At 39.5% G+C, this 27,567-nt stretch overlaps 3 protein-coding genes across 5 annotated transcripts in view; all 3 read left to right on the top strand.

Annotated features, from left to right (window-relative positions):
* Window positions 1–961: 961 nt before the first annotated feature.
* Window positions 962–5,102, top strand: LOC131466392 (rho-related GTP-binding protein RhoU-like). 2 transcript variants are annotated; one of them, XM_058639580.1, is made up of 4 exons: window positions 963–1,455; window positions 1,667–1,725; window positions 1,832–1,861; window positions 3,141–5,102. In XM_058639580.1, the coding sequence occupies exons 1-4, from the start codon at window positions 1,185–1,187 to the stop codon at window positions 3,636–3,638; spliced, it is 858 nt and encodes a 285-aa protein (XP_058495563.1). In that variant the 5' UTR covers window positions 963–1,184; the 3' UTR covers window positions 3,639–5,102. The 2 variants fall into 2 exon arrangements, with proteins under 2 accessions (XP_058495564.1, XP_058495563.1); XM_058639581.1 differs by lacking the exon at window positions 1,832–1,861 and having other exon boundaries at window positions 962–1,455.
* A 1,735-nt stretch (window positions 5,103–6,837) lies between these two features.
* Window positions 6,838–18,082, top strand: arhgap19 (Rho GTPase activating protein 19). 2 transcript variants are annotated; one of them, XM_058641477.1, is made up of 12 exons: window positions 6,838–6,919; window positions 8,343–8,617; window positions 9,320–9,400; window positions 9,715–9,924; window positions 10,500–10,726; window positions 11,124–11,210; window positions 11,332–11,397; window positions 12,538–12,744; window positions 12,830–12,937; window positions 13,728–13,841; window positions 14,028–14,129; window positions 14,924–18,082. In XM_058641477.1, exons 1-12 carry the CDS (start codon window positions 6,876–6,878, stop codon window positions 14,978–14,980), a joined length of 1,578 nt encoding a protein of 525 aa, XP_058497460.1. In that variant the 5' UTR covers window positions 6,838–6,875; the 3' UTR covers window positions 14,981–18,082. The 2 variants fall into 2 exon arrangements, with proteins under 2 accessions (XP_058497460.1, XP_058497459.1); XM_058641476.1 differs by having other exon boundaries at window positions 14,921–18,082.
* A 5,023-nt stretch (window positions 18,083–23,105) lies between these two features.
* Window positions 23,106–27,567, top strand: part of LOC131466999 (slit homolog 1 protein-like) — a 67,089-nt gene continuing 62,627 nt past the window's right edge. Inside the window, exon 1 of the mRNA XM_058640659.1 lies at window positions 23,106–23,695. Coding sequence (XP_058496642.1) covers window positions 23,451–23,695 — 245 coding nt within the window. The 5' untranslated portion in view covers window positions 23,106–23,450. The remainder of the gene's footprint in view (window positions 23,696–27,567) is intronic.

Below are 27,567 nucleotides of genomic sequence, written 5' to 3'. Positions count from 1 at the left end.
CAAGGCTTAATTCAATGAAGAAACTTAACATTTTATGTTTGCTGATTTATCATTATATATAACTGATGATGACTCAGCACTGGCTAATGCCTGCATGAGTCCACCTGGGAAGATTTTTTATAATATAATATAATACAATATAATATAATATAATATAATATAATATAATATAATATAATATAATATAATATAATAATAATATAATGTAATGTAATAAATACTTCAATTGACTTTTGTATAATATATACATACTGTTATCTGATTTGTCGGGAAAAAGGGACATTTCACATCATTTTCATATAATATAATTTAGAATGGTATAAACCCCCCCCAATAGATTTTGAATTGTCACATTTGTACGTAACATATTCTGGGATACAACCTTAATCTCACTTTTGAACCATTTCGATGTATATTTATATTTATGGTCTTGATTACTACTACACTTAATAATTCCTTAAATCACAACCTTTTGTGAAGTTTTGTGAAACCACTATCTGATTCATGAAAGTGCAAAAAGGGGCATTTGTCAGTCAATGAGAATATTACATTGTTCCACTGAAATACAATATGGTATTTATGAAACCAGGACCATGAAGGTCTTGAAAAGCACCTGTTAAATGTATCACAGAAAGGCACTGAGAACACCTTAACCATTACATGTTGTTGTTTCTAAGGTAACAACTCATCCTTACTGGATAATGAATGAAATACATTTTATCGTATAACACGTTGGATATTTGAACATTTGAACGAGATGTGCTATAATGTTTTTTTTTTCTTCTATTGAAACACGTGAAAAAAAGTAATATTTGGTCGCAGAGGATGAGCCATACTGTATACTGTATGTACGCAGCCAATGGGATAAAGATTCCCTGTCAGCTTAGTTGATTTCGCTGGGAAAGCTGTGGAGCTTCAGATGGCGCTCTGCTGATAAGCCTCTTAGGACGCACGAGCACAGCAGATGCGGAAAGAATGCCAATCACCAGGAGCTCCTGCTGAGCGGCTGCCTGCCTCCATGTGCTACTGCGCCGCCACACGAAACACATCCACGTGTCGTTAGTGGCACTTTTACAGTAAAGGAGCTGAAACTGAAGCAGAAACACGCGTGGATGGAGCGTGCGGGGAGTCTCCGCTGGCTCTGAAGCTGGAACCAAACGCTTCCTCTGTCAGACGCTAAAAACATGCTCCCTCAGGATGTAGGAAAGCCGAAGCCCCGCCGCGTGTCCGACCCGGTAAGCGTAGGACACGGCCCCCCGATCCCGCCTCGGCGCTTAAAGAACCGGGAATTCCCTCTGAGCGCAAAGCGCCGGCGATCCGGTTCCGCACCCGAGCGCAAAGTGAACTGCGTCCTGGTTGGAGACGGAGCTGTGGGCAAGACCAGCCTCATTGTCAGCTACACCACCAACGGATACCCTACGGAATATGTTCCCACAGCGTTCGACAACTTCACCGGTAATTAGCCGTGCCTGGTATAATGTGTTTCAGCTTTACGCACAGGTTTTACGCACAACCGTCGCCAAAAACGAACCTGCGTATGACCGTGACTGTATGTCCTTCATCCAGCTGTTGTTTCTTTATGCCACACACGTTCAATCACTGAACTATGTTATGTATTTACATTTATTGACATTTTATACACACGCGTGTTTTCTTTTCCCTTCAGTGATGGTTGTGGTCGACGGGAACCCAGTGAGGCTGCAGCTGTGTGACATGGCTGGACAGGTGAGATGATTCCCTGACCTGCACGGCTGTGTAACAGGGGTTTGAATAAGTATTGTACCACTCAGCAACTCTTTATCTTCTTTGTCCTACTGCTTTGTCATGATAGAAATGGGGGCTGATTGATGGATCACTCGATGTAAGTCAACAGTGATCAATACGTATTTGTCACTAATTGCTCCTAAACATTTCTTGTTGTTTGTGTTTGTTGGCCCCTGCAGTCAGCTGTTGGTCCTAAATCCAATTAGACCCTGCTTAGTCCCAAAATAGTCCCTCAACCCACTGTAAACAGCGCCCCTTGTGGAATACTGTGAGTTTGTATTGCTCGTTTTATCAGTGCGTGCTATGTCGCCCTCTCGTGGCGGATAGCCGTAACTGTTTCTCATTCCTTATCTGAATTTTCCTCATATGAAGTTTGCCAACATATAAAACTCAGACGTTTGAAACAGTCAGTCAGTCAGTCATCATCTACCGCTTTATCCTCAACCAGAGGGTCGCGGGGGGTGCTGTGCCAATCTCAGCTACATCGGGCGATAGGCGGGGTACACCCTGGACAGTTCGCCAGTCCATCGCAGGGCCACACACAGATAGAGACAAACAACCATTCACTCTCACACTCACTCCTATGGTCAATTTGGAGTGTCCAATTTACCTATCCCCACATTGCATGTTTTTGGACTGTGGGAGGAAGCCGGAGAACCCGGAGAGAACCCACGCACACACGGGGAGAACATGCAAACTCCATGCAGAAAGGCCCTTGTTCCAACCGGGGCTCGAACCCGGGTCTTCTCGCTGCAAGGCGAGAGTGCTAACCACTACACCACCGTGTGGCCCACGTTTGAAACAATAAAAGCAAAAAGGCTTAAATCTCAAGTCATCCAAATTACAGCAACATTCTTCCCTGGATCATCTCAACAACTCGTCAACAAAGACCGTTTATTTTGTGTCACTTAGCAAAAAAAGAGAATCAGAGATGATTCAACTAAAACAATGATCTCGGCCAGATATGATATTAAAATGTATTTAAAAACAGAAAAGATAAAAGGTCTGAAGTTTTCTTTCTTATTATTTTTATTTTTTTCACACTGTTGTTTCACCACTTGTGGCAAAATTACTTTGATTAATTTTAATACTTTTTAACGTCAAGAGCTTTAACAACTTTACATGTGAAAAGAGATCAATTCAGCTGTAAAAATAATCAGATTTAAATATTTCAAACTCAAGTGTGAATATTAATTCAGCCTCCTGAAGAATTCTGGCTGTAAGATACTTTTTTTTGCCACATTTAAGCTTGATTTATCTCACACACCATTCGGTTCACTACATCAAATGTGGATGAATCCACTAATTAAAAAAAGTAGCCCAGCCTGTGCACGCACGAGTCTGACCAGGCCTTTTTGTCTCTTTGTTTCATGAAGGACGAGCTGGAGCATCTGCGTCCACTTTGCTATAAGAATGCAGATGTCTTCCTCCTGTGCTACAGCGTGGTTCAACCGTGTTCCTTCCATAACATAATAGACAGGTGGGTTCCTGAGATCCGTCAGCACTGTCCAGATGCTCCTCTGGTCCTGGTCGGCACCCAGCTGGACCTGAGGGAGGATGTCCAGGTGCTGATCCACCTGGCACAGAACCAGCAACGGCCGGTGGCCACCGAGGAAGGGCAGCGGCTCGCTGAGCAGCTGGGTGCGGTGAGCTTTGCAGAGTGCTCGGCTCTGACCCAGAAGAACCTGAAGGATGCGTTCGATTCAGCCACCCTGGCCAGCATCCAGCAGACTGACAGCAGCAGCAGCAGCAGCAGCAGCAGCAGCATCCAGCAGCAGAAGCTGACTCTGAGGAAGAAGACACCAGACAAGATCAAGAGCCTCTCAGAAACCTGGTGGAGGAAGATCAGGTCTGATGGGAGAGCAGAGCTGTGACTTCAAGTGAACAGTAACAACCCTGGGTTAAAGGTTTGGTAAAGTTCTGGGTAGATTTGCTTTGTTTAACATGAGTGACGATGCAACTGGGCTGGTTATTTAAAGGGGTAGTTCAGATCTTTTGAGGTTTACTGACACAGTCAATCCTGACTGAGCTGTGCATTTCTGTGGCACTCCCTCTCTGCCAAGAAATCAGCTTCACACATGAGGCCAAATAATGAACTAGGATTATAGGAAGTAGGCACAAGAGGAACTGAATTATTTTATGTTTGTGTTCACCCTGCAGGAAGGAACAGTCAAATGAGAATGGCAGGTACTGTATATGTGATATCACGTCTGTGTGAGCAGATCTACAGATCGTCCAGCGTTGAAATGACTTGAGTTTGGCCAATTAAAGTTCACTGAAGTCACTCATGGTTCCTATTCAGCAGAGAAAGTCCAGGAGCTCATACCTTCCATATGATGGAATTCTTAGATCTTAGATCATTCATTAGGGTCAAAAGATTCACCTGATGAAATTTACCCCTGCTTACATCTAGAATGAAATAGGGATATGTTTGCCAGTGGAAATGTATGTTTTTGTCACTGTGTAATTTCCACACCAAAGTCCACTGTGTTCAAATGTGTTAGTTTGTGATTTCAGTGTTGGAATTCATCCCTCTTTCAGATTTACCTCAGTGACAGACTTAGAAAACAAGGCAGCACTCGATCAGCAACTGCTGTTCTACTGCAAGATAAATATGCAGATTTTCTCAATGGACCTTGGTGCAGGAGAGTGAGCCGTTTGCAAACTTCAGTTTCCAGTTAGAAAAGGCAGTTGAGATACAGTGGCAAATATATTCTTAAATAAAATATCATAGACTTAAGCTTTCAGAGAGTGTGAATGTCTGGTTGTCAGTACAGGGGGCGCTCACAGTGCAGTCAGCTCTGACAGTGTCAGTACCTCATACAACCACACAAACTTTAATACAATGCTATACTTTTTAGTAATATAGACACATTTAAACATGTCATACTGATGTCACACCTGCACATTAACCATCTATATTTATAAATGTTGATTTATACATTTATATATGTATATATTTAAATATATATATATATATGTAACTGCGGAATGTGTAGAGGATTTAAAAAGAACCCTTATATGTGCAAATATTTTCAGTAACCCTTTCAAACTCACCCTGACTTTATTATCCCCACCCACATGAGACTGCACATACTATATTTCACTTTAACACCCCAACATATAGTGCTTTCTTTGAATCTTACTTAGTCTGTAATTTATTTTAGTATTTATTTATTTATTTATTGATCTTTATTCTAATTTTAAATATTGTTATTGAACTTGCCATCACTGATCATGGAGAAATGTTCAGAAGCCTTGATTAAAGTTTTTAATGACTGAAAATGATCATTTCATGGCGATCATTCAAAAACATGGAAAATAAAATAAAAAAATTAAACCAAACACAAAATGTGACGTTTGCTCTTTGTCCACCAGAGTTCAAACACAGGACATTAGGAGTGAGAATCACATTGTACATCACGATATTTGTCTATGTGAAGTAAACAAAACCATGAAGTCCATGAAAAGTTAAAGTGCAGGATTTTTCTGTTTATTCACAACATAGAGAACAAAGTGCATAGTGCAAAGCGCAAAGTCTATGTATTGAACATGGATGGAGCATCTCTTAACGTAGCTTTCTCCCGCTGTAAACTCCCTCTTCTTCAGCCAGGTCACTTCCACACACGTTTCCCTCATTCATTTGTGCAGTGCCACTGTGAGAAGCCACCCCTACTGGACATATACTATAAGGATAATAGGAATCAACTGCTGTAGATCGTGATCCTTCCTGACCTTTGACGCTGTGCTTTTTGTGCATAAAAATGCATCTTTACATAATAAAATGAAAAATAAAAACTGTGGTTTGAGGAAAAGACTCCATATTGGATAAACTTAACGTTAATCTCAAAAAGGCATGACCCTAAATCCAAAGAGAAAGCTGGGTAAAGTGTAGCAGGCTCCTCTGGGCTGCGGTCTCTTCTAATTGGAGCAGACAGGTCCACCTGGACTGGATTAAACCAGCATATGGAGCCTGATTCTCTGTCCTCACCTTGTGTTATCACGCTTCTATGTACAATCCTACAGAAGGAAACATCACAGAAACGTATGCATCAAGGTTATTATAGTTAATGAAAACTAACTAAATAACTAAAACTAAAATTGATAAAAACATTGTTGTTATATGAAATAAAAATAAAAACTAGAATTTTAAATATAGATAACTAACTATAACTAAATTATGTGCTTAATTTTAGTCTGTTATTTAATTTCATACATAATCCTTTTGATTTCATATGATGTTTATTTATTTTTTCACTGCTGGCAATTGAAAGGCACTATTTTATTATTCATATATAATAAAAATGTTTTTAATTTGTTTTGGTTTACAATGTGGGACATAAGTGAATCAAACCTTTAGTCTTTTATTGTTTTTATGACACAATACTTTTATAATTATTATTTATAATAATTATGACCTGGCAAATACGCCTTATTACAAAAAACTCAAACTAACAGTAAAACGAATAAAAAACAACCTAAAACTAAGCATTTAGAAAAAAAATAAAAAGGAATAAAAACTAGCAAACTCTAAAACTAAAATTAATGAGAAATCCAAAACTATGATAACCTTGGTAACAATGAATCAGAATGGTAAAGTTTACAGTGACCCAATTTCAACTGCTTGGCCCACATTTGCCCGACAGCTTGAGAGACTTACGTGGTGACAGGTGTGGTTATCAGGACTCTGCACCACACACTTACATTTGAGTCCATGTGAAGAAGAAGAAGAGTAGATGTTACTGACCATAAAACGATAATATATAAATGTAGATAGATAGCACCACATTATAATATAATATAATATAATATAATATAATATAATATAATATAATATAATATAATATAATATAATATAATATAATATAATATAATGTAATGTAATATAATATAATATAATATAATATAATATAATATAATATAATATAATATTGTCCTCTGTATACAGATGTTGCTTTTCCTGTTGACAGAGCAGGCGAATTCAAACCGACCAATCAGAGTGAAGCGCATGCAAATCAGACAAATCACTCCGCGCCCACATCTGAGAAAACACCAATGGCCGTTGAGGTGGGCGGGGTCTGTAGGACAACAGCGGAGGATTCAAACTGAACATGGCTGCGGGGAAAGATGTTAATGAAAATACGAGAAATAAAAGGTAAGCACTGATTCATGTGGATGTTTACAGGCACAGGGTTATAAAAACAAAGTATTAACATGGGATGAGAGGATTTTTACTGCGGAGAATTTGACCGTGTAAGGTTTTAAAGGTTTTAAAACACTGCGTGACAAGGGCTGTCATCCGAAGCGTTAGCGTCCTTGAGTCACCGCAACAAAAGATAGAGATTCTGTTTAGCCGTCGACTGTTTGTTATGTCGTTTTCATCAGCGATTAAGATGTTTTCCCCTCAAATAAATTCGGCATGAATTAGTTAATGTCAGCACTGTTGACTGTTTGGGCTCGACTTTCTCATCTTCCATGCTAACACCTACTCACTGGCTAAATATTACTGTTGGTGTGGTTGATTTATCTCAGGTGCTGTATTATTAACCTCGTCATTTGTCCCTGTGTTTTTCTTACATACTATATGTACACGGTCTTTTTTTTTTATGTTTCTTTGTGTAACTCTACACAGCTGATCATTCATCATAATGTAATATAACTGCACCATTTTGAGCCATGAGCACTAGATAGAACACATAATGTACTGACAGTGAAATATTGTTTAAGCTGTTTTGTTTATTTAGTTTTTTGGGCAGTGAAAAACCCTTTGTGTGTTGTCATTTTGAGGTTTGATGAAAAATAATCTTTTACAGGCACGGTATACATACATTTTACTGTGCATCTGTGAGTGTCATCTTATTTGCTGTTGATGGACATACATCAGCGCACCCCTAAGCACATTATTTGTTGATTTGTGCCAGTTTAAGTTTAAAATGCTATGTTTTTAGGTCTAAGACCAGTGCACAATGAACATATGAAACAAACTAAGGAACATTAGGATATTTGAAGTGACTATAGCATTGATTTTTTACTGTGCCATCATACATTCGGTCTCTCACTGAATAATTTCCCTCAGCTCATCATTTATCAGCTATTTTACACATGTGTGTACAGAGTATAGCTGCAGGGATTAATCAATTATTGATTTCTAAATCATTTTTTAATACCTAAATGGAACAAGCTCTCTGAATTTTCAGCTTCTTAAATGTGAATATTTTCTGTGGACAAAATAAGACATTTGAGAACATCATCATTTCAATGTTTGGGAAATACCAATCACCTTGTTTTTCATCCATATTTAGCCCTGATTCTATGGTGCTTTTTTTATGGTGTTGCATTTACAATGTTTACATGACAAGTTAGTTTGCACTCATGTTGTGTTCACAACATTGTGAACACAACATCACAACAACACAAGTGGGATATTTCTGAAAGCTTTGACATCATAAGCTGTGATGGTTTATCAGTTAATATATTATAATTTTGAACACCAAGCATGTCTTATTCAGAACTTCCAGTTCCATACCACTGACTTTCTCTGACTTACAAAGGGATGTTTGTTTCTTCCTCCGCCTCAGAGGAACAGTGTGCAGCATGGTGATCGATCATGACAAATCTCCGAGAGGCTCTCACACGGGTCGACCACCAGTCATCTTCAATCCAGACTTTTTTGTGGAGAAACTCCGCCATGAGTGCCCAGACATTTTTTTGGAGCTGGTGCTGAGTAACATTACTCGCCTTATTGATCTTCCTGGGACTGAGTTTGCTCAGCTCCTTGGCGAGGAGAGCCCCAAGACCCCCACTAGTGGAAATGGAGGCTTCTTTCGTTCTTTTAACTTCCTTAAACGCAAAGGTAAGTCATCCACTGGATGACATATTAGTGTCAGCCACCATAAATGTCTGTCTGTGTCTGCGCAAGTGCAAATATAGATGAATATTTGCAGCATTTATGTCCAAAATTCCACTGTGGGGGTAATGTATGAAAGCTTAAATACAGTTTAAACATTTTTTATGGGGGGGAAACAAAACTTAATTTAGAATCAAAATAATTCTCTTATACTCATAAACATCTCATCTGTCTGTATCTGTTTGCCTCACACTCACTCACACTGATGCTATGCAATACAATGCTTACATGTTCTGTTTCTCGTACACCACTGTGTTATTTATTGTGGTTAGTGAGGTTTCATTATACCTGCTCTGATGTGCTTGTTAATGATGAACTGTACAATTATTTTTTATTATTTTATGAATTTATTTAAATTTGTTTCAAATACGAGAAAATAACATGAAGAAAATTACAAGTGTGAGTGAGTTTGAGATGGGAATCACAAGAGGTACAGTGTTTTAAAACTATGTAGAAACTCAAAATGGTTAGTTTGTCCACTTTGGTTTATTGTTAAAACAAGGTGGTCCAAAATGGCTGGCACTGTAGAACTGACCTGACTCGTGATATAGATAAATATAAAGGCTCAATCTGGGATGATAATTTCACCTACATTTTACACACTGGACCTTTAACTGTTGCTCTCTAAATTTCCTGATTAAATCTCAGATAAAGGTGTCATGTTTGGAACCTCACTGACAGAAAGCTGCCTTGCTCAGATCTACCAGCTCATTGAGTACCTCAGCAAAAGTAAGTGGTTCAAATATAATCAGTTATTTTTGTTATTCAGAATCTAACAACATCATCTGCATTTTTTAATGCTCAGTCTTCTGGAAAGTAGTTTATTTCATCTTTAATACATCATGTGCACCCTTGATTACTTTTCAGCCCTTTTGTCTACCTTCAGTCTATATTAGCTTTGGTTTTCTTTATTCTTTGAATGGCATGTTTGCCTAATTGTCCAGAATAAACAATATACAAATTTAGAGAAACAGGTTTTGATTCAATTTTACCTGATGGTTGTGAGTTTTATTGGTTTGAACCACCTTCTTTCACCCGCTCAGATCTACATGTGGAAGGTCTGTTTCGGGTGCCGGGGAACAGCGTGCGGCTGCAGGCCCTGAGGGAGCTGCTCAACAGTGGGGTTGATGTCGACCTGGAGTCGGGAGACTTTCACCCTAATGACGTTGCCACGCTCCTCAAGACCTTCCTGGGAGAACTGCCCGAACCTCTGCTCACACACAGACACCTCAATGCACACCTGAAGATATCTGGTAGGAACGCATACATTAGACATCTTATTTATCATATGCTATTTATGTTGTTATTTTAAACAAGTTAAGTGTCTCAGCATATTTGACAGACATCACCCATGGGTTTGTGAACTCCGGTTCTTTTCACCACTGCCATCTTGTTTCTTTGAAACCAGAGGTAACAATATTTGGAACAGCGTGGTTGACCCTGACTGAGAGTTAATGTTAGATTTAGGTGGATGTTAGCACATTCACCTACACCTGCTGCAACCATTCACCTACTGGATGATACTAGCAGCTAATTACAGATGCTGTTTTATTGTATATAACACTTTAAATAGGATCATAATTTAAGAAATTGGACATTATGTTGTATTGAAGAAGACCTGAAACTTGTGATTGAGACTTCTTGTTTACTTACAGTATGTTATAAATCAAGTGAAAAACAGGATCATAGAAACCAGTGGAGTCGCCCCCCAGTGGCCTTTCAACAGAATAAAGTTCAGTTTTTACACATAATCTGTGCTGAATGTGGGACAAGGCAACAGAACATGAATGTGTACATGACTCCACGTCTTCCATCGTCATCCTCCCAGATTTGACTCTGTTTGACGAGCAAGGCAACAAGACCGCCATTCCCAACAAGGAGCGTCAAATTGAGGCCCTGCAGCTTCTTCTCCTGCTGTTACCCCAGGCCAATCGCTCACTGCTCAAGCTGCTGCTGGACCTGCTCTACCACACCGCCAAGCAGCAGGACAAGAACAAGATGTCCGCCTTCAACCTGGCCCTCATGTTTGCACCGCATGTCCTGTGGCCCAGACACGTAAGATTTCCTGAAACTGTTTTATTTTTATCTTCTTCATGTTGTAACATCAATATTTTAAGTTGCCAGAATTTATAGTTTTAGCCGAGATAAAGACTTTAAGTGTTTTTAAAGTGCTGAAAGATGTTTTGTTTTTGTCAAAGTGTAGCTTTTCCACATTTTCTGACCAGATCATTAAGGCAAGTTCATGCTTATTGTTAGTTTTGTAAACATAAATTCTGTTTGTACTTTAATAGATTACAGATACAGTGGAAGTGAATGTTAATGTTGCGCAAACTAAAGCACTATTGTTCAAAAGGTTGAGGTGAGATTTCTGTTGTTTTATTTGCCAAATAGGGATCAAATAAAAATGTCTTGTTTTAATACCATTAATTTTCTGACTTGTGTTTCTCAATAGATGACAGCTGGTGACTTAAAAGACAATCTGAAGAAACTAAATAACAGCATGGCATTCCTCATCAAACACTCACAGAAACTCTTCAGGGTGAATTTTGACCACACACAGCTACACAATTACATTTAAAAAAGTCTTAAGTTCTCTACGTGTGTCTGTTTTACTGGATAATCTGTGGATGAATGACATGTGTCCACTGTGTCATGTTCAGGCTCCAGTCTACCTGCGGGAATATGCTAGAATGCACTTCAGTGGGACTAAGGCTCTTCAGACCAAGGTTAGTGGACAGAACTCACCACTGTTATGTCATTAGAAAGTATGTGGTTAAATATGAAATCAATAAATCATCTAATCTAATCATAATGCATGTGACAAAATACTCACATAATTACATATTACAGAAACACGTATGGAGGTTTTTACCCACGGTTCAAAGCGGAACTTTACAAGTCTGGTCGGTGCTGTTAAGCAATTTGTGTTTCTGGCGAGACTTAGCAAGACCTCTAGGTCGACAGCACTGATTTTGCAAGGCTGGTTTTCTGCTAGAAGACAGTAGGGGGAGTGGAGACAGTCCCCAATCTCCCCTCAACAAGCCATTTAACAGGTTTAGGTTTAAGGGTTAAATTATGGTAAAAATACTGCATAGTTCTGCTTTAAAAGTTGTGCTCTCTGTGCTTTCATATCTGTGAACTGTATGAGTTCACAGGGCTGCACAATAAATCACTAAAAAAATCTCGGTCTCGTTTCACAAGTACAAGTGACCCCATTTCTAAATGACAAGGATTCTTCTGCATTTTATTTCATGAGCTGCTTCATGAAGTTTAATGATGACATTTTAGACACAGTTCTTGTGCCTCTGCCTGTGACGGTACTCGTATTTCCCCAGGTTAGGATGTCACGAGTCCAGCTAGTGGAAACAAACCATGCCATATGTCACTTAAGCCACTACAACAATAATAATAATAACAATAAGCCTTATTATGCAGGGCCATAGAATCGTGATCTCAATTCTAAGCAAACAAATTTGTGATCCACATTTTTTTCAGAATCGCGCAGCCCCAATTGTAAGGAAACTTTTATAGCTTGACAGGATAAATACTTCTTGTCTTTGCCCTCCCCATGCTGCTGCTGTATACACACAAACACTCCCTCAGTCAGGTCTGATAGTATTGCTTGACAGACCCCTGTTTTCAGCGGAATGTCGTAGCATACAAATAATGTTACAGCAAAGTTACACACTGCAGCTTTAAGTTACCTACAGTGTATAAATGTGATGTTTTAAACGAAGATTCCTTCATTTATGTATTGATTGTAAACAAATCTTTCATGGAAAATAGGCCACACATTGTTGTTATTGAGAACTAGACCTCTGCACCTCCCCTGGACTCCCCTGGTTTTACTCTCTTTGCTCTCTCAGGATGATCTGGACTTGTTGGCGTTGAGCAGCTCGCCTGTTCAGCGGACCATGTTGTCCCTGAAGAGGACGGCTGCGCTGGGCCCCAGCTCTCAGGAGTCATGCCAGTCACCAGCTCAGCAGTACACAGAGGAGGCCCTGAAAGAGCTCTTCAGACATGTCAACCACAACATGCCTGACTCTGCCAAGAAAAAGAAACTTGTCCGACAGGTCAGTATCTTTATAACTCCGCTGCCTCTGTGAGCGATTATGTTTAATTGCGATATTAAGCAAGTGTTTTGTTTCTTGTGTGCAGCTTGTTAAACACACAGCCTCAGGAACACCAAACAGTGAGCACCACCAGGGACCACCAGCTCCCAGCAAGAAACGTCCTCGTTCACGCTCCTTTGGTGGCCTCATCAAGGTAGGGACTTCTTTAATAAGAGGAGTGCAGCTGGGCAAAAGTGAGATTAAATAATAAAACATTTTTATATAGTGCTATTCAAAACAGTTGTACCAAAGCTTACCAGATTTTCTTCTCAAGATTTTTTTACCAAAGTACCAAATAAAACCACTATGACCAATGTTAAATTACCATTTCACAGGAGGCAGATTTATTCCTATAAGATTATTTATTGTTAACTGTTTTCAGCCACAGCCACACCTAAACTGTGTCTTTAACTCTTCCTCACACTTCCCGAGATACTGCGAGGAGCAGTTCCTCTTTTTCTCAAAGGGATTTAAGATGCCTCAAATCCTGTAAAGTGTGTTTTTTTTTTTCTTGTGCACAGTGTGGATAAATTATTTTGTGGGAGTGGCTTAAACATGTTGGATTTCTGCCAATGACAAGTGCATGTCTAGGAGCTCAAGCAGCAAGAATGTCTTTCTATGATATTAGGAAATTCTGAGGTGGAAAAATAAAACTTGATCAGCTAAAACAGCAAATCACAATTCAAATAAATGACTGTGCATTTACTGTGATCACTTGACATCAGATTTGGCTTCACTCATTCCTGGCGAATTAAACTGAGCAGCTCTCCATGATCTTCATCACACCCAGTGTGAGATATTCACAGAACAACTTTACTGTGACAACTTTTTCCCCCTGACACATTGTTGACTGTCGACTGTGTCTCAACACTTTCAACACACGTTTTGTTTATTTTCTCTGAACTGACCTTTTCTAATTGTAACACCTTACGCTCTGATGACAGCGCAAAGCTCGCGGCGATCAGCTGACGGCAGATCGGCGGGTCAGACACATTTCTCCCGATGTTGTGAGCAGGGCAGGAAGAAAAGCTGGCAAAGAGAATGTCGTCCTCCAAGGGGTGAGTTGATAAATTTAAAAAAAAAATCTGATGCACTTAATATTTTTGTAATTTATCTGCAAATAGTTTTTTGTGGGTTTTGTATTATCTATCTTCTCAGCTTCAGATCTCATCTGTCACAAAATTACCACATGACCCCACATTCCATCTGTATCCTACAGCCATTTGTTGTGTTTGTATGTACAGGTGAACAGCCCATTAAGTGGTCCTGTGTTGGGGAAGATGGGACTCGTGGTGAAAAACCCAGACTTCACTTTCTCTGAGAAAAAAACTCTAAAGGTGTCCAAGGTATGAAACAGTTTCTTTTTTTTTGGATATTAGAAAAATCACATAGACTCTTACTATCTGCACTCTCTGCTATGCAGCAGCTAGACCAGACCTGGGCATGATGTGGCCCACGGGCTGCACGCCACCCTTTTACCCTCCTTGTCTGGCCCGTGTGAGGTTAATTAGAAATACACGTAAATTATGGGGCTCAAGAGTGCGACGTGCACCTAACATTTCCAGAGTTTCCCACATTGATAAATGCATGGTGACATGAGTGTGTGCGTGCGTAAGCGCACGGGTGGGATGGGGGGGTGTAGTGGTGGTGTGAGAGACAAAATTCTCTATGCACTACACCACAGTATACAGTAGTATTCATTATCTACTATAGTAATTTGACATTTTCAATAGAGTTAGTTATTAATAATAATAATAATAATAATAATAATAATAACTGAATAATTGTCGTTGATTTAATTTATTGTGTTTCTATGCTGCCCAATTTACACCAAAACAATACAAATGACCCCTTGAAGGAGAAGGGGTGGTATTAAATAGGTTTTAATCTTCTCACTCCTGTTTCATACATGAGCAGCAGCCAATGAATGTGAATGATTTGATTTGTATGTCTGCTTGATGACACTAAAGTATACACTCTGGTCCTTTTAAGACACTAAAATCACAAAGCTTTGTAGTTTAGTTTAAAATAATAATAAAAAAAATAATAACCGCTGTCAATCATCATTTGTAAATGAAAATCTTGTGTCCGTCCACCCTCCCCCTTTTCTCCCCCTCCTCCTCCATGAATCTCTCAGCAGGCGTCTCCTTCTGTCCCCAGGATGTGTTTCTCTCCCGTCCAGGGAATCTCTGTGTGAAAACATGATACCACTTCCTCATCTTTCTCCGGGTTTGGGCAGTATTAATATGATTAACTCTCATCTTCTGTCCGTGTGCTTCTTTAATTTTAGTACGTCAATTATAACTGTGAATAATAATGATACAGCTATTTTATTCTTAGCCAGAGGAGACAAACCAAAGTCAGGAACTCTGAATGTGTTCACACACTGGTCTCAACAGTAATCAGTGTGGATGACTTTCATTAACAAAGCAATGTGTTAAGATTTCGTGTTTTTTCATGACTGATTTTAAGGAAGGTATCAGTGTTTTATCAGCTCCTCTTTAAATTGACACAGGGTTCAGTTGCCATTGAGTATATTTTGTACTGTTTTTTGAATCAGAGAAGAGGTTACAGTACTTTTGGAGTACTGAGAGATTCTAAGGCTAAAAAGACATATCCTATTCATTTGCTTTTAATCTGATGACCTAGATGATCGGGTTTTAAAACGTACACATACCTGGTCACCATATCATCATTCATCATTCAGTCTACTGCTTTGGTTTGGCTTCACTGGCTCAGAGTCTGTGACCACTCGTCAGCTGACATACAGTCTGCTCTGTTGGTAGAATATGTAAATATGTACTGTGTTTGTTTGCATGTTTTTTTAAGGGTTTATTCTTATTGGGATATATCTTTAGTAACTGGTACACACTTTTCTTAATCAGGTTTACTTTTAAATTGTTCCTTTTTTTATTATTATAATTTTTTTTTAAAGAAACTCTTTAATGCCTATTGAGGCGCTGTACATGATGAAACCACTTACTCGGAATTGTGTCTGTGAATCTGTTCAATATGAATTGTTACGTTAAGTTCCCAGAACATCTCAAACAATATTTACTTTTTTCTTAACTGCACCTGGTGGTGGAGGGGTAATGAGTCTTCATTTTAGCAAAAGGGGGTTGAGAGGTTTGTTATGCTGAAGGTTTAAATGAAAGTCGAAAGAGGAAGGAAGAAAAATAGCAGTTCTCTCTTCTTAACATCGGTGTGTGTGTGTGTGTGTGTGTGTGTGTGTGTGTGTGTGTGTGTGTGTGTGTGTGTGTGTGTGACTTCCTAAGGTTTTGAGTACACATTTTGGTTCAAAGGTGTGTTTTGACCGACCATGTGTGGACTTTCTACAGATTAAGTGCTTTAACCTTTATGATTTTGTAACCTGGGCTTTATATAGCAATTTCTCAATTTACAATGAGTTTCTTCTTTATTAATCATTTACACACAAAAAACATGGAAAAGTTAAGGCCCAGGTACTCTTTTGGGGTTAACTGTAGATGGTGGTGTTTTTATTTTATTTTATTTAAAGCCCCTTTTAAATATGTTGGACTGTATATTTTTTTAATTCCCTCAGCTTCACTGTTCATGACTCAACTTCAGTGATTGTTGTTTCCTTGTTTACAGATATTTTTTTACACTTTGTTTTATTTTCTTCCCTGAACAGATCAATGTTTATGATGATGGTGATTTGTTTTAAACTTTTCTTTGGTTTGGTTGTGATGTTGGAGAAACTGTTACTGGTGCTTCCTGGTTTTGAGCGTGTTGTGGACGATGTATTGATGGTTTGATGTGTTGATGTATTGATGGTTTGATGAAAGTGATGAAGGTGTTGACTGTGGCTCAGGTGCAGTCGTACAAAAGCTTTTTGTTCATTTCTATGTTTTCTAGAGCTTTTATTTTGACTGAATTAATTTAGCAGAGGGTTAGGGTTATTTCTCCTCATCCTTTTTGCTTCTCTGCTTTTTTACAAACAAGTTTTAAGGAACGATTAAAGGGATAGTTCTTTTTTTTGAGGGTTATATGAGTTACTTACACATATATGTTGTGTGAGCAGTTCAGTGTTTGGAGAATGAGGCAGGAGATCCAGAGCTTTACTTGTATGTTGTCTTGCTTTGAATGAGGACAGTAGAGAACGCGTGTCATAGCCTCCTAATTACATTCTAAGTGTATGTTTTGAATATTACCATTTCTTGTTACCATGACGTCAGACTGTGTTCTGCTTCTGTTTTCCTCCAGTGCAGATGCTGTTGTGTGTTCTGACTCCTACATTCTCTGACTTCATGTCTAAAAATGGCTATTACATAGTGCCAATATAGTACATTAGGTACATACATTATTACATAGTGTTACACAGAGCCAAAGGAAGGATCTGCCTGAAGGCACAGAAAGAAATCTGAATACAGTTTACTGTTAAAATGTCATTAATCATATTTTACTGGGCTGCTGTTTATACTCAATCATCTTCAAGTTCTTCTGTCTGTAAAAATGTTCTGAGCTCTTCATGTTCTCCTGTTTAAGTTACACACTTTAATGTTATCTGTGTTTACTTTTTCTTACTCGTACCGAAACACTCAAACACCAACAGTTACATTCTTAATAATGTGAAATACTGCTTAACAGCTAAATCATATAATTCCTCATGGTACCTTTTCATATGCTCAGTGTTGCACATAGTTTTATCCCATTGACATAAATGTGAAACCTTCAGTGACTGATCCTCTGCTTCCTCTGTGTCTTTTATCTGTTCACTGTCTAAATGAATACAAACACTGTTGAAGTTGAATTTGAAAGACTCAACATTTTTGTTGACTGATGTTTTTTTTGGGCTCTTATCTGTATGTCAACACTGTGGATCAACTAAAATGTCCATTATTTCCAAATATCGTGAACTAATCGCAGCAGCTGTTGACTTGTTTGTTTTTAACTGTAAAATAATTAACCCCTGTACTTTCGTCTTTTGTTTATATTTCAATGTCGTCACCTCTGTCTCAGGTCATGTTTTCTTTTTCATATCCTGTTTGTTTTATTTTGAAATCCTCACCATTCTCTCTCATTAGTGTCATCATTCACTTCCGGCTCGTGCCGTCACCTCGCCCCTGTGACTGATACACGACCCACACCTGTTTGTTGTAAAGTCAGTTGTATATAAGCTTATTTTCCAGGTTACTGTGGGTGTTTCAGTGGTTTCCTCGTGTTAGTTGTCATGTGTATGACCATCACTTTGTCATTTTGACTCTGCCCTCTAGCCCAGTGGTTTTTCTAAACAGACACTACATTTTTTTTGTCTGATAAACAGTGATTTTTGCCTGAATCTTGTTGTGTTGTGTCCTGCGTTTGAATCCGCCTGCACACAGTTGTTTGATTATGAGACAATAATGACCATTCACAAACTATTTACGATAACTGAGAAGAGATCTTTATTTAGAGAAATATGCCAAAAACAACAAATCACACTATTGGGATAATAATGATTAATAAATAAAAGCATACTAAAACAAAACCAAATACATTGAAACATGCAGCTAGATGGCAGTATAACCACTTCATATAGCACATTTAGAAACAACCCCGTTACACCAAGATCTGTACATACAGCTTTAAATAGAGTTAAAAAAAAAAAAAACTATTCAATTTAAACAAATACAAATTAACAAAGGCCACAACAATAAAAACATCACAACATGAATCACAATAAGAATGTTACTTCCACCCCAGTTAAAACTGATATACAGAGTTGTCAATTCCATCTGGTATTTAAAGCCAAATCAAATCAGGAAATGATAAAAGTATGTTTTAGGAACTCGTTCACTTCTGTAGTGCTGCCTTTGCCCACTGGAGGGCGTGCTTGTCTAACATAGCTGTTTAAATCGGTGCCCCTCATTGTTAAGCATAGATGTGTGACGTCATTAATCATATATTTAACTTATGTCAAAGGTCACACAGTCAGTGACACAAACTTAGCAAAGTTGTGAGACTTTTTTAATGCTTTTTAACCTTGTTTTTTTATATACCCTTTTCTCTAAACAGCTCCCCCTACAGTTTCAGGTTACGTATTTTTACGACACCACTGTAAACATCCATCCACTGTCCACCTCTTTATCTTCACTGTTATAAAAACTCACTGCTAACGCACTGCTGTGTGTGTGTGTGTGTATTTAGTGCTGTAAACCAATTTGTGTTTCTTGTGAGACCTGAGATTTTGTGAGCCCTGCTTCTGAGGACTCTAGATCAGCAGCCCTGAACTTGCAAGGCAGGTTTTCCCACTAACAGACAGTAGGAGGAGTGGAGAGAGCCCTCAGTGTCCACACAACAAGACATTTACCCACCACAATGTCTCTGAAGCTGTTATATTAGGGTAAAACTCCTGCATAGGTCTAATCACTATCCCTCCTCTGTACCTGACCAAACCATCTCAACCTTCACTTTCTTACTTTATCTCCAAACAATCCAACCTGAGCTGTCTCTGGATTAAATGCCCTTTTTAATACTGTCCATCCTGGTCTCTCCCAACCAAAATCTCAGCATCTTCAGCTCCAGCGCCTCCTGTCTTTTAAACAGTTCCACCGTCTCCAGGCCATGCATCATCACAGGTCTCACTACCGTCTTGTAGACCTTCCCTTTCACATTTGCTGCTCTCCTTCTGTCGCGCATCAGCCCTCACACTCATCTCCACCCTGTCTGCTCTCTCTTCTTCAGCTCTACTGTCCAATACCCATTGCTTTGATAAGTTTGACCCCACCCACTTTCTTAACCTCTACTCCTCACATCTTCACTGTACCACCTGTCTCACTGTCATTCACACACAGGAATTCTGTCTTGCTCCTGCTAACCTTCATTCCTCTTCTCTCCAGTGCAGACCTCCACCTCTCCCGGCTCATCCACCTGTCCCCTACTCTCACTGCACATTTCAATCTCAACAGCAAACAACATTGTCCACTGAGTCTCCTGTCTGGAAGAAAATAGATAAGCGTTACATAAAGTAAGAGTATAATATGTTGAGTGTCGGTTCACAACAGAATGTTAGAGCGATAATGACTTTTTGAGCCGGGATTTGAAGGATGCAAAAGGAGGTCAAGGATGGTTTAAGGCAAAAGAGTTCAATAGTTAAGGAGCTACTTGGCTGAAGGCTCTGGAAACCGCGGTGGAAAGTCGAGCAAGAGGTGTTTAACGGAGGATGGAGGAGGAAGAACAAAGAGGGAGAGCGAGAATAGATGTGGAGGAGATTGGAGAGGAAAGATGGTGTGAGGTTATATAAAGCTTTCTAAGTGAGAAGGATAATTTTATAGTGTAAAAGCATTGTGTGAACTCCATCGGCACAATGTTATTTATGTGTAACAGTGATTAATTTCATTTTCAAAAGTTATGTACTCCAGTGTCAAATACATTTTTTTTATTGGATTGTTAATCTCATCAACAGATGGATTCTCCGTTGTCAGCGAGCTCACAAATGAGTTCCAAATCTCCAGGTTTAAGACAAAAACATCTGCTTCTTCCAAAAAAACAACAATACAGACGCTTCTGCAGCAGGAGCTCCCCCACCTTCCCTGCCTCAAAAAGCTATTACAGACCCAGAAATGAGGGAGTCCACCCCCCAGGAGATGTCAACATCTCGTCCCCCCCCCAACCCCCCTTTGTTGCAGATTATCGCTGAATGAGTCATTCATTTCATCTGCACAAAGGGAAGCAGCCGGGCTCTGCCTGTGGCCAATTTGTTTTCCCATCACTTCTGAAGAGCGGCTGGTTAAATGAAGCCGTCACACTGGGTCTGCGGGGAGAAGACAAAGTGAGGCCACGAGCAATAATCACTCATGTGTGCTGGTAAATAAAAAGCTGTGTAAACTCTGCCCTCCAGTCGCTGCTCGTTGCACTGTAAACAAACGCCCTAAAATCAAATCTGTTACTCTGGGAAAATCTAATTACACGCCACATAACCGTGCGGAGTCACTGGTATACTGATGATGATGGAAACTGCTGCAAACGAGATGAAAACTCTGGCCTTTATTCTCACCTTAGGTTGACGACACAATGACGTTTGGTTATATTTTTTTTTATGTCGCGTTCTAATTTGCAGCTTCTAAAATTTCACGATTCGTAGCTTTTACTTTTGTGTTTCTGGTTCAATTTAATAAGAAATCATGTGGTTAGGTGTAAAAGTGAAGATAATTGATAAGGAAGAATCAAAATAACTGTGATACTGATGGTGTTTTTTGTATCAGAAAATGACTTTGGTAGAAGTTTAAGTCACCCTTAAGAATATGAATTAAGTAAAAAGCTTAAAGTATATGACATTAACTCTACTTTATTATCAAAAGTGATATAAAATGTACTTAAATTGAAGAAGTAAAGGTATGTTTTTTTAAAGTGAGCTGATAAAACTTCAACAAATTTCATTGTGGTTTCCTTAGTACAAATATAACACGAGTAAATGCTTGAACTTGTTCAACATTAACAACAACACAAATTCTCCCGTGTGCGAGGCATGACAACAAACAGGCGTTACATTACTAACTCACATTTCTTCAGATTTTATTTTGTTGTAATGTGTAATGAAGATGGCGAGGCGTTAAAGTATATACTGTATTTAATTTAAAAGCAGTGGAGTGAAAGTGGAAGTTGCCAGAAATAAAAGTAAAACAAAGTAAGGTACAGATACATGAAAATTCAAACAACAATTTGTACTTCCTTACATTGCAACACTGGTTCTATGTTGTAAAAAGTAAAGCAAAAAATAAGAAGATGCATTAAGGAATTGGCTCAAAAACTCACTTAAACCCAAGATGAATCTTTATTTTGTTATATTTACTCCATTTCCTCAGACTGCAGTGACAGCACAGTGTGCACGGCTCTTCCTCGTCCACATCATCTCGTGATTGAACTGTTATTCGCAGCCGGCGTGGTTTCTCATGTTCTATCAGAGAAGCAATAACTGAAGCAGGGGTGTCAAACTCAATTCCAGAGAGGGTTGATATCAAAAACTTTCCAGATTGAGGGTCAGACAAGGTCAAATAATAATATGAAAGCCGTGGAATAGCATCAGAAGGGCAGAATATCAAGCATTGGATAACTGCTTACATACAAAGTTACATACACATCATTTGTATGTCATCATCATCATCATCATCACAAAAGAACATACATGTAGGAGAGCCATAAAGAGTATGTGGGAAATCATTTATGGATCAGTTTCTATTCAAATCAGCAGTATAGTAATGACTCATCTCATGGTTTCATCTGCTGTATCTTAGCCAATCATTTTTACTAGATGTTTAAAGCTGAAAGAAAGGGAGAAACTGCATTTAACATTTACTTTTAATGTGTTTATTTCATTTCTTTTTTTTATGAGCAGGACAGACGTCAGTTATCTTGCGGGCCAGAATGTGGCCCTCGGGCCTTGAGTTTGACACGTGTGTTAATGTCCAGTGCAGCAGGTGTTCTCCATCGTACCTTCAGTCCTTCACATTCTCCTTTTTCTCCTCCTTGGTGATGCGACAGTCACAAAAGCTGAAACCAACACTTCTGTGGAGATTTTAAGACGGGGCCTTATTTGAATTTCAAAGCCTTGCCAGTGAATTAATTATAGACTTCAGAGTAAGCTCTGTGGCACCTTATGGCATTTCTTTCACCACCTTCTTCCTGAGTTTGATTCAGATTTATAGCAAAACAAAACAACATTATCACCACATTTCCTGCTCAGCAGGATTCTCCTCCGCCCCCCTTTTTATGTCACATTTATTGTTCTGTCTCTCCACAAATTGTTTTCCTCCTTTTTCTGTCCCCACGTTCTCCCTGGAGCTTCCCGGTCGGATGCTTCAGCCTCATCATGATTTCCTCTCCTCCTCCTCCTCCTCTTCTTCTCTTTCCTCTCTTCCTGCCTCTGCGTCTCTGTCTCATCATGTCCGTGCAGCCTCGGGCTCTCTTTTCTGCCCCCGGGGGAGGAGAGTGTGCATGTAAGCGAGAGACAGAGACTGGAACGAGGCGAGAGAGTGAGAGGGAGAAGCAAAAAAGAAGAAAAAGGCAGGCGTCGCTGGCTGCCGGGCTCCCCTGCTACTGCTGTCACTGAATAGATGTGAGTTCACTCTGGGTGTGTGTGTGTGTGTGGGGTAGAGGTGTGGGAGGAGTCTGAGTGCTGTTATTTGTAAAAGCTTTTGATGGATGATTGCTCTGTGTGTGTGTGTGTGTGTGTGTGTGTGTGTGTCAAGGAGGGAGCCCCCCCCCTTTTCTTTTTTTCTTCTTTTCTAGTGGCTCGCTGTTCACTACACAATGACTCAATGAAAAGTGGAGGGGAGAGGCAGGCACACTGTATGGCTGCATGAGAGAGAGAGAGAGAGAATAAGAGAGAGAGAGAAGACACAGGAGAATAGAAGGCAGTTGGAGGGAGCTGTGAAGCTGGGGACAAGAGAAATAGGAGGATATAGTTGTCGTCTTCCCCCTCCTCTCCTTCTCTCTCTGAAAGGCCACTCCGGGATCAAGTGGCAGCCGTTCAGTCTCAGCTCAACTTCTGCTGCTGCTGCTGCTGCTGTGTCTCTGCCTCTGCCTCTAAAATTCACTCACTGCACCGTTTTCATCCACTTTTTTAATTTTTATTTTATAGATATATATATATATCTATCTGTGAAAGAAGTCACTCACTCACTCACTCTCTGGTCCTGCAGTGTTGTGGAGCGCTGCAGGATAACAGCATGCCTGCTGGGAGAAGAAGAGATGGAGCCGGGTCTGGGACGGTGGTGGCCCCGCGCCGGGCCCCTCAGTCCGGGCTGTGGATGATGCTGCTGTGGAGTGTTGTGCTGCTGCTGCTGCTGCTGGCAGGTGGTGGATGTGCGGAGGCGTGTCCTGCGCCCTGCAGCTGCCTGGGCAGCACGGTGGACTGTCACGGCCTGGGCATCCACTCCGTCCCCAAACACGTCCCCAAAGGCACCGAGAGGCTGTGAGTACTTTAAACTGTCAACCCTGGTGTGTGTGTGTGTGTGTGTGTTTTCATGTTGCAGCTTTTATTTAAGGCTTGGTTCATAAGTCAGAGTCTCAATGTCCTCACAAGTATATTCAAACCCAGCAGAATATTTCTGAGAGATGGATGTGTGAGTGTGAGTGTGTGTGTGATTGACAGAGGAAAATGAGGGAGGGGGTTTCTCCGTGTTGATTTGCTCAAATTAGTCTCTAATGGCAATTTAATTATCAGTGTGACTCACTCTGTGACTCTGTGACTGCACGTGTGTGTGTGTGTGTGTGACGGCTGCAGCATCATTTCATCATTTCTTTCCTCCACTTGTTCCATGTCTCAATTACATACATATAAGAGCCTTTAATTATATCCTTGTTTATTTAATGTTTAATGCAAAATAAGGCTGCAGTGCTGATGAGTAGTAATAGTCAATTATTCATGGGTTTCTCAACTGATCCACTATTTTGATCACTGGTTAATTGATTTGCTTGGATTTTTATATAATATTCATAATTTTGTGTGTCAGCCTCCTTTTTTCTTTCATACGCTTTTGTTTTTTTCCCCCTTAAGAAATAGATAAAGGATATATTTGCATTATCAATACCCACAGATAAATAAGTAATGCCTTCAGTGAGAGCTCGGAGTTATATATAGACAAGTGAGATGGAGGTGTAAAGAATACAGTAGTTATTGATATGTGTTGATATCATTCTCTCTGCTGTCATACAAGCTCCTTCAGGGAACACATTACTGTATACAATATTATCAGTTTTACTGTTTTGGTCATTTTTAAGGAAACACTGAACATCACTCATGACCATTTTCTGACATTTTATGGACAAAGCAACAAATCGATTAGTCAAGAAAGTAATTGCCTTATAAATGAATAATAAATAATGATTATTTCGAGCTGTGTTTTCACTTCATCTTTTCATTCACTCCAGTACAACACATGTTTATTCCTGAGCTTGTCATTTGTGGTGGGGGTGGGATGTGTATTGGGAGGCATTATATTGAAATGTGTTTCTAATATTCCTCCTGCCTTTTTTTTTTTTTTTTTAAATGGTTTGTGCAAAACATACACAACCCCTCTAAGCATCACACACTCACACACACCACTGCAAAAACACTGATTTAATGACATTTTACACATGCGTGAGCTTCACATGACGTGTCTTTAACAATTCAAAACACATCTTATTTGCTGAAATCTGTCTCATGTACAGATCGACATCGATGCATAAGTTCAGTTCTGAGTCTTCAAGCTCAAGTCCAGTCTGAGTCAAGTCTTCAGTGTTCCAAGTCCAAGTCGTCGTCAAGGTTGAGTCTGATTTGAGTTCCAAGTTGGGCTCCAGTGCTTTGCTCTGGCACAGTTGAAAAGCTGACATACAAATAAAAAAAAAGAAGAAGAATTCACACAGCACACGACTGTGGAACACACACGAATCTGCGCTTGCACATTATGTCAAATCTTTTGAAAACAACACAACAGAGTCTTAAAAAGCACAATTACGTGACGTTTTGTGCTACTGGAAAAAGTCACTTTCACTTGTGCTGTTGCAGGAAGCCGGCGACTCTGCGTCTCTGTTAACAGAGAGGAGAGAGTTGGAAAAAACACCTGTACATAGTTTCCATTTTTTGGCCTTTTATTATGTTTTATACTGTTCAAATTTGAAATTGAACACGCAAAATCTGGACGGTATGCCTCTCTCCTACAGCGTTCATTACAATTACATATACACGGCCAATTATGCAAATTAGGTGATGATGTCATTTACCGACTTTTAGGACCGTTCATGTACAACCACGGTGTTTTTTCTCAATAAAACTTTTCTTCATTTTAAATTGTTAATACACTACTTTGACATGCAGTAAATTGTAAATAACAAAAAGTTACACTTACTCACAGGACATTTTCTGGCCCTTTTATGACAGACATTTTGAGGCTTAGGTGTTAAAGGGTTAAATCTGAATGTAGTCAAAGCTCCAGTCTGAGTCAGAGTCCAGTTTTCTCCTGCTCTCTCCTCCACCTGAGGTCGCAAAAGGCGACCTGTCCTCACACCCTGGAGAGGTCGCTCATCCATTCCAGGGCAAAGACACACACACAGACGCACAACCATTCCCTCTCACATCTCACTCATACCTACGGTTCATTTACAGTGTCCTGTTGACCTCATCTGAATGTGCAGTTCCCTTCTTGTTGTGAGGCTGCAGTGCTTTCCACTGTGTGGCCCCTGACACACGTGCCTGGAATCAAATGACTGTAATAAACATGAGCAGACATTTCACTGAAGGACCGGCTGGTGCAGCTGTCTGTCACTAACTGACCTGTGCTTTCACAACATGGCACTGGGCGTGTTTTATAACGAACACTGAAGTCTGCAGACAATAGCCAGAAGTGAGTGACTTCGCGGGGACACGGCAGAGACCGTGCAGCCAAAATTCACAGTTCTACTAGAGACAGTGACTTCCTGTGTTTTGTGGTCAAAGCTTTAATGAGAGAGCCGACAGTAGAGGGTTGTATCAGCTTCACTATTATCTATTTTACTGACTCAACCTTTAGCAGAGCAGAAATATCATCCATCGCTGTCTTCATTTCCCAGTTCTTATGCAGACGTTAAACTGGTAAATTGAGAGCTTTGACTTTGGACTCTTTCTCAGTGTGTCTGTCAATCTCTCGCCCTCCTCTCCACCCGGCATTCTTAAACGGACTGAAAACTTACTGAAAAAAATGTGTGAATTCATTGTCCATAAATATCCATTCACAGAAGCAAAACTATAATATTGTTTTTTTTATTTAATCTGAAATATTTTCCACTTATTTTAAACATATTTATACAATAAAAAAAAGTCCCGTTTTTAAATTTGAGCTGAACTTGCAGTACCGTCTTGGCTCACATTTGTCTGTAGAACCCACTCAGGATGACTTTAAGATTTTACTGATAATGATATTTTTTTATTTTTGTACAAAAGTTTAGTACAGTTTCTTCGGATCATGGCCATAATGACTTTTGCCATTTTTGCGATGGAGCTGTGAGACAAAGCTGCTGCAACAGAGATGTTAAATGTCAACGTAGATGTCAATTGCCGCGTCCTCTTCTGCTTTTTTAGTTTCGGTGCATGCTCAGAACTAAGCGTATACAAGCAGGAGTATTCAGACTATGACTTCCAGGGCATAATAGTGACAGGTGTATTTTCAAACCCCTTCGACATAAGGTATTAAGAAATATAAGAAAGGCCGAAGCAGATTTTTTTTTTTTTATTAGAATCATTAACAAGGCACATGGTAATGAGAAACTGAGCTGGAGAAATCTTAATAAATTAACTGCTAAGGATAATGAACAGAGAACAACTGTATCTGAACTTAAAATGAATGGAATCCAAGATGACGCTATGATAGCAAGTACTTTGAACGACTTTTTTATATATATATATATATATATATATATATATATATAAATTCAGCTGAGGAACTGGCTCAAAGCTTTCCAACTGGAACCATACCATGCATCCCCAGTGATAATGCAAAAGCCAAACCCCTCTGCACCCAATGAAATTTGGATTTGACAAAAACCACTCCTTACTTGCTACTTCTTGGCGAGTGTTAATCCAAACTAGATGAAGGTGGTGAAGTAGGTGCAGTGTTCTTGGACCTTAAGAAGGCCTTTGACACTGTGAACCACACACTTTTAGCTAAATGATCTTTTTTAACTTTTCAAAACATGCCATTAAATGGATTCACTCCTATTTAACTGACAGGAAACAAAGTGTACACATTGGGAATACTTACTCTACATACCTCAACTGTAATATTGGAGTACCACTGGGGTCAGTACTGGGACCTATTTTATTTACTT

The sequence above is a fragment of the Solea solea genome, chromosome 10 (genome assembly GCF_958295425.1).
Source record: "Solea solea chromosome 10, fSolSol10.1, whole genome shotgun sequence".
Classification (NCBI taxonomy): domain Eukaryota; kingdom Metazoa; phylum Chordata; class Actinopteri; order Pleuronectiformes; family Soleidae; genus Solea; species Solea solea.
This window is presented reverse-complemented; position numbering and strand designations above follow the sequence as displayed.